Source organism: Dermacentor silvarum, chromosome 8 (genome assembly GCF_013339745.2).
Source record: "Dermacentor silvarum isolate Dsil-2018 chromosome 8, BIME_Dsil_1.4, whole genome shotgun sequence".
NCBI lineage: Eukaryota > Metazoa > Arthropoda > Arachnida > Ixodida > Ixodidae > Dermacentor > Dermacentor silvarum.
The window spans coordinates 12636826-12644401 of NC_051161.1; the positions used below are offsets into that span (position 1 = coordinate 12636826).

At 47.0% G+C, this 7576-nt stretch overlaps 1 protein-coding gene across 1 annotated transcript; it reads right to left on the minus strand.

Annotated features, from left to right (window-relative positions):
* Positions 1-4411: 4411 nt before the first annotated feature.
* On the minus strand, positions 4412-7576 carry LOC125947537 (cuticle protein 16.8-like). The gene is made up of 3 exons (XM_049672451.1): positions 7270-7576; positions 5701-5886; positions 4412-5100 (listed from the first exon to the last, which is right to left on the minus strand). The coding sequence occupies exons 1-3, from the start codon at positions 7276-7278 to the stop codon at positions 4741-4743; spliced, it is 555 nt and encodes a 184-aa protein (XP_049528408.1). The 5' UTR covers positions 7279-7576; the 3' UTR covers positions 4412-4740.

The window sequence follows — 7576 nt, forward strand, 5'->3', positions numbered from 1 at the left end:
GTGCGCAGAAGTAATCAACCTGTAGTATATCGTGTTGCCTGCGTCTTCCTTCTTGTCCGTGTGTGTCTATATATTGAACCCACATTCCCTAGTAATCTTTCTCGTTTACGGGTGCGATAGCGGCAAGTTAACGCGCTGTACGACCACTACGTTTACAAAATGATGCAAAATGGTGTGCGCTCAAAGTGCGCAGAGGCAGAGTGCTGCTTAATAAGCTGCATGCTTAAAATACTGGCCTCCTTTTAGTCTGGTGATATTTTCATTCTGCTTCACTCTCTTTACTTTATTTGATTTCGGCTCTCCTTCCATCATCCTTAATTCCTTTCACCACAGCAGCGGTTAACTAGACTGTCTTAATAATACACTGGCTAACTTCCCGTCTTTCTTTCTCTCTCTTAACTACTTCTGTGTGTCTGAACTGCCTGAGAGGCCACACAAGCGGCTTGATGCAGGGAGAAACTGTCGCTCTCACCGTCACTCGCTTCTCATAAGCGGGAAGCAACAACACACGCGTTAAACGGTAGCGCCCGGAGGTGACCCGCGTTGACGAGATTTCGAGAAGGGTTTTGGTTGGCTTGAGGGAGGGTGATGCCCTTAAGCCTCTTAAAGCGTGCGAATGGGATTCCCGAGTGCGGCGTACTGCATAAAGGGGAGCGACTTCTCAGCCTCAGCGGAGCGCCGCTTCGAAGCGATAGCTCTCGTTGCGGCCCAAATTGCTGCTGGCTAGAGCCCTCCTTTGTCCTAGCCTAATGAGACGACCCCCGACAAAACAGAAAAGTGGAAGAGGCCCGCTTCCTTGTGACTGAGGGCTGGCGCGTTATCGCCACCAGGGGCGCGCGCAGACGGGCCTGCGGTCACTGAGACAGTTCCTAGGAAGGGAGTGCAATCATCACGGCGTTGTTTTTCCTTTCAGTTTACCATCTTCTCTTCCGCTGAGAGCGGTTGCCGCAGAAGCGGACGCATTCGCTCCAAGTGCGAATTAGCGCGCTTGGTGCGACGTTGAGCGAGGGAGAAAGGGAGAGAGAAAGGGCGAGGTTCACGGGCGCGCTCTAGCCGTGCATAATTGAGTGTTAAATTTAGCGACGCCGCAATGGTGAGTGTATTCCCGGAGTCCGGAGCTGCATGACTGCCTGGGTGGTTCAGATCAGTTTATTCTAGCGTACCGCGCAAGCGCAAAAGTGCGCAACAACGTAGGATTTGGCCCTGCAGAAGCCCGGCGCATTAACGCTAATCGGTCCTTGCTCAGTGCTTTCCTTTCTTTCTTTTTTTTTTTCTCCCCGTGCGCTAAAACGAGATGTTCAAATAAAACGGAAAGGAAGAGAAGCACTGCGCCTTGGTTTCGACATTCCTAATCGCCAAAGGCGACGAAAGGCGCTCGGTATCATATCTCTATCTGTTTCTTTTTTTCTGTGTCATACCTTTCTCTCAAGTGTGATGATCCCAATGCAGCGCCTAGTAATCTCCCATAATTGAATAATCTGAGGCGTCGGATTACAAGCGGAAGGGTAATGAATTACGAAATATGAAGCAATAGGCTTATTCACTTCTTTCTTCTGCCGAAGTTACCACCTACATCCCCAACCACTCGCTTTCTTTACTTATCTCTTTGTATTTCTTTTCTTTCCTTCCTTCTTCCACCCGAAGTATATTTGAATGTCTTACGCAACGAAAGCACTCCAGTTTGTATTCGTCAATGTTGGAATACCAGGCAAGCTGCGTACTATTTAAATATCCAGGAATAATTCTTACACTATTGCGTGACATTTTTGTATTATTGTGTTGTTCTTTTATATAACGCGCGTGTATCGTGCTTTGAGTGCACATTAAGAATTAACACGACGCCCATCGCTACAGTGTTCCTCATATTCCTCTAAACAGCATCGGTGCGTCATACCACGTATCCTAATTTAATTCTTGTAGTTCGTTTCCTTTCAACGACTAATTAGACAGTTTTAGAATTACGTTTGTCGGCTTACGTACGTTAAGCGTAAGCACGTTTGCGGGATGTTACGGTGCGCGTTCTTTCAATACCTTTAGTTCACCGTACGGGAACGCAAACGTAAGCGCCGTCTGGTGCCTCGTGCCAAACGTATAAAAGCCAAGACAATCCATTAGCATCCATCCTGGTGTTGCTATGCGGCAACGTATGAGGACACGGTCGCCGGAATCGCCAAACTATCTCAGAAATTGGGCGCGCTATGCACTCAAAACTAACGTTGCAGGCGAGTTTATAGAAAGCGGAAGCTCATTTCTATAGTTACTGGTGATCTACGTCAGTGAGGGCGCAACCATCACGAGAATTAAGGCTGAAGCGAGAGCCGCCAGTGGTGCAACCATGTTTGCAATGTTTCTTTAGCGTCCGTAAACATTACGAACGTTAAACTCCGGGAAGTGTCATGTACTCCACATTTATTGCAAAGCGTGCGCGCGCCATACGCACTCGCATAGCAGCGTCACGGTCGAGAAATTCCCTGTTCGAACATGTAGCTCTCGCCCATGTTGAAAGAAAAAAAATACACCGTCGTAAAACACAGAATTATGACGGCATACTTAAGAAAACATTGTTTATTGATCCCGACACTCCGAAGCCGTGAGACAGCCGCAAGCAGCAGAGGGAAAAAGAAAGGAATGTCACTTATGTACAACAAAGAAATACAGCAGCTTCGACAAACATGTGGGATACATAGCACGTTTTGCGGCGCAGCCGCCTGAAATAATAAACCCCACCAAAGAAGGATAGGCATAAGGCAAAATACCAACCCGAGGGGGACTCTCGTGTGAAATATGTGAGACAGCGTACAAGCTCCCTTTTCTAGACACGCGTCAACCGTGCAAGACGGAGTGGGAGAAAGGCGAGACTTGGCCTATCACGTCACTCCTTCTATTTTTATTTTCTTTTTTGTGCTCCCGCGTGACGTGTCTACCCACCTGGCCTGTGCGAGGTATATCGTGTTCTGTCATAATACAGGAGCTTCGAATGCCGTAAGGACATGAAAAACAAGTCGCTTATTGCATAATCCACCCGGGTAGGCTTGAAAATCGGTATGCACCTTAGGAATTCATTTTTGCGGAGGTATGAACTCATCACGATACAGGTATGCCCGAAGTCATTCCATCCGCCGACAGAGCTTACCGCGTTGGAGTGGTCTCGTGCCGGACTGGAAGCCCTCGTCATTTCACCTAGCGCATTCCATTTTGCTTACCCCATCTCTCTGTGCAGAGTAGCCAACTGGGCAACCTCTGGTTAACCTATCTGCCTTTTACCTCTTGTTCTCTCTATATCTCTCTTTTTCTTGTATGCTGCTTTAGATTATAGACAGCATATTCACCACGAATTTAGTATTCCTTCACCCATACTCCGTCCTTGCTTGTGTGAAACAATATGACTATTAAAATATATGAGTAGCACCCTCTTCACGCTCCGTTTATTGACACCCGGGAAGTTGAATGAAGCGAGGTTTAGGTGCAGATGATCTACGGCCACTAAATGAGGGAACTATATATAAGGAATATCGCACAAGATAACACGCCTATGCAAAGCTAATGTTAACATATGAAGCGAAGTGGCGAAAAGATTATGAAAACAAACTACATAAAAGACATCTAGAAAGCTTCCACCACTAAAAGAGTTTGTAAGGTTTCTCAACGTCATCTCTACAAATCTATACAAGAAAACCGCCTTCTCAACCGGCTTGTTCTGAGACCTTCACCAAGCGATCACTAAACGTATAGGGACATTCTTCCTGAGCACAAGACAGGTTTTTCGTGAGGTCTTTCGTTAGGAATAATGGATGCGTGGAAGCCTCTGTCCTGACAGTGCATTTCAGAAGTCTCAACAGATTGCTCGTTATTGCTCTTTTGAGTCCCTGTACTGTGATATTTGACAATGCGCGAGATTTACGGATCTCACGTCAATGATTCTGTATCAGCAGCCTTCGTGAACGCATGGCCTTTCCTGAATATAAGACAACTTTCGTGCCTCCCGTAACGACGCCTCCAGTAACGAACACCGCACCTCGCAGGGAGTCTCCACGATGACAACGTTATTTCAGAAGCACATCACTCGTTTGGAATCTCAACTAACTCTTCACTGGAACGAGATGTTAGTAAGAAAGCTATTGACAACTCGCCACAAATATATATCCGGTCCTACAGGACATACCAGATTTGAAACATAGTGAGAACTATTATTCTTTCAGAACTTATTCAACATATTTGCTTTACGCGCACGTGGTGAACACCAATGTATAGGAACTTGCGTCTGAAGGAAACCTCCCCTGTGAGGAGCGGAAGAGAAATAAGTCTGCTAACAACATTTTGTATGCTTTAGGGTCTCCTACTCGGAACTACGTTGATGACCACCACTATGCTGAGGCCTACAGATCCCGTGCTAAGCAATAATTCAAAAAAAGAAGCAATGCGGAGTAATGCTATCTAATCACTACGAAGATGACGTGTCTTTAAAGTTCGAGCTGCAAGCCCTCCAGATGGCATAGTTGCGAGACAGCGCTCATCCTGTGCACTCCCTTGTCGGTTGTCCCCGGTTTTAAGTGAGCGGTGCAGAAACCACAACACGAAGTTTTCAACTTAAGTTCAACCCCTGGCTCACTTATGGTTGTACATATGGATCGACCTCCCATCCAGTGAGGCAAGCAGCCACACCTCACCGGATGCCTCTGCTCCATAACGCGTGGAGGCAGCTTCCGCGGGGCCCTGAGCGTATCAGGAGCCCGCCTTCTCTCAGGCATGCAGGCCCGCCGGGAATCTCGGCTGGGCGGGCGCCGCAGCGGGGAGCTTGGCGAAGCCAGCGGACCTTGAGCCCGTCAGTGCCTGCTGAAGCACACCCTGCGGCGGGGGTTCGACGACAAGCTGCACGTCAGCCGGGTTCTCCTGCTTGACGCCCGGCTCGTTGGTCTTGATGTCAGCGCGGAAACCGTTCTGGTCGGCCACGTAATGCACCTTGCGGTAGACGCCGTACGCGTCCGTGTAACCGTAGGCGCCTTGCACCGAACCGGACTCGTCACCTTTCTCTTGGCGGAACTGGTTGTTGCCGAACTCGTCCTGAACGTTGTAGCCGAAGTCGAATGGCTGCGGACGGTCCTGCGTTAGAGGGGTGGGGGACAGGTGTAAACAGCATGTCAGTGCGGGTGCGTACCCGTGGATGACGCACCACTTGGGTAGGAAGCGGAAGATTTCGTTCAAGTAAATTAGCAATGTTAGCAACCTTGAGTGTGGACAACGAGCGTAGTTCAAAATAGGAATAGTTGGTGTGGCATTTTGTGCAACGGGGAGCGCTCAAGCGGTACGAAAAGGCAGCAGATAACTTGACAGGAAGCGCATTTTTGCTATATTTACATCATGCCTAGAGGAAGAACAGGGTCCCCGCGTCATTGAGGCAGCGTTCTGAAGCTTTCTGTATATAGTTACGAAAGAAGAAACACTATTGGAGTACGGAAACATGTTCTGTGGTCAACCGGCGGAAGAGTTAGTGTACGTTTAGCCTATGGTTTCATGTGGGAAGCTGTCACATTAGAGAGAGGAGCTTAATCAGGTAGGTGATAAAGAATATCTAAATTGCTCTAGGGAGTTATATTTTTGATGCTAAATATTTATGAATCTATTCTTTTCTGTAACACTAACGCGGTTACGAAACAATGTCCAAGAACATTTAAAAAAGACATAATCGTAATTCGAACTCACTAGTCCTGCTGACTGCCCATACGTCGAATGCCCATACGTTGGAGCTGCCTGCAGGTAGTTTCCGGCTTGTCTGAACGTCGTAGCCTGGCCAAGGCTGCCGAAGCTGTGACCTTCTGTTTCAAGCGTCTCTTCCCCTTTGCCATCTTCGCTGTAGGCTCTCGCTAGTAGAAGGCCTAGTAGGAGAAACTGAGAACACAATGTAAACGCACACTTAGTATAGTCTGAGTTGCATACATTATTTACACATGCAGTACAAATTGAGAAGATTGGCCATATGTTAGGTTAGGACGTTCCGTTATTAATGCGAAAACAATATATGCCCCATTACGCAAAAATCCGGGGTTGTCGTCGGCGGCGTGACCGAAAGATGGTACCAAAAATGGCCGACGGCGTGAAGAGTAAAAACACGTAAAAATGCTAGGATTGACGTCAAGTTTGTCAGGCAGGTTTCTGTAAACAAAGTCAATTATGGGAATTGAAAAGAAAATTTGATACATTTCGGTCTGGGTAGGAATCGAACCCAGGCCTCCGGGGTGCACGCTTCCCCGACGCCGCGGTGGCTCCATGGCGATGCTTGACTAAAGTTGTGCCTAGTGCATGCGTCATTGCACACGTCACGTCATTGCCTCCGTCACTGCCTCCCAAATGTCACTTGCTCTTCGGATTTCATCGGTGCTGTGTCTACTGGGATGCACTAGCTCCGAAGCGTCTAAAGCTGTGAAACGTGGTTGCACACGGAAGCATGCCTCAGAAGACAAAGCAAGGGAACACAAGTTATAATGATTTCGCATTCCCACACCTAAGCAGTCTTAAGTGTCTATGCTGATTTTTTTAGTTCGTAGTGACATTGTCTTACGCTGTGCTTGTCTCAAGCACAGCGTAAGTTACGCATTGTTACGCATTGTCTTGAATTTGTTAGCATTTCAGTGTGAAACACCATTCATTGAAAAAATAAGAAACAGAAAGCAAGGAAGAAATTAGAAAAATTGTTTGCTTTAATAGTTAGAGAACTTTTCCAAAGAAATCGTAACAGTCATGAATTCAAAAAAGTAAATGCCTTTAAATGGCAGTATAAGGAAACCTTGTGCTGCGAGAACTGAATCAGTCATTAGCTACCTGGTCAGAAACGCGGTAAGAATAGAGTGTGCCATTAAATCATGTTTCATGCAATCAACGATGTCCTCGAACAGTTAAATAAACTTGCTATAGCCGTGCATTCCTACATAACACAAGTAATTCTGCAAACTACACCAACCCAGACATATTAGCATGCTGCGACATCATGAAAATGTCAGTTTTCAAACCGCGTCAAGGCAGGATGACTTAGCATGTATGCAATTGGGAGTGTTGTCTAGATCTAACTTATAGGATATCAAATATCACAGTAAAACGTTCTATGCGCTTGTCAAGCAGAAAGAAAAAAATATATAGATATAGTTTTTTTTTTTTGTAAAACTAACATTTGACTACCAAAGAGGAGTGTCGTATGACTCCTTCTTTTGCGGGGAAGCAGAATCCATTCCCAGATCGACGGAACCTTTAAGATCTAGAAAAGAGGCATATACGTACCATCAGCATTCCTGAAGCTTCTTTCGAAACCACAACCTCCGAATGCGATGAGGAAAAGGAAGAGCGGCGATGGATGAAGAAGTAAAGATGCCACTCTTCCTCCGAGACGAAAAGAAAACTTTGGCTTCGACTTCCGCTTGAACGAGCGCTCGGGTTTCGCTTCGCTTCGCGCCTTTAAAACGCACGGCGCGGTGCGCAGGCTGGCAGCACGTCTGACGGTGTCGACAAGTTGGCGACTTCGGCGCTTTTATACCCGCCGCGGTTTCTCTGCCTTGACGTCCCGCACTCCTTCCGAAAAAGGGGTGGA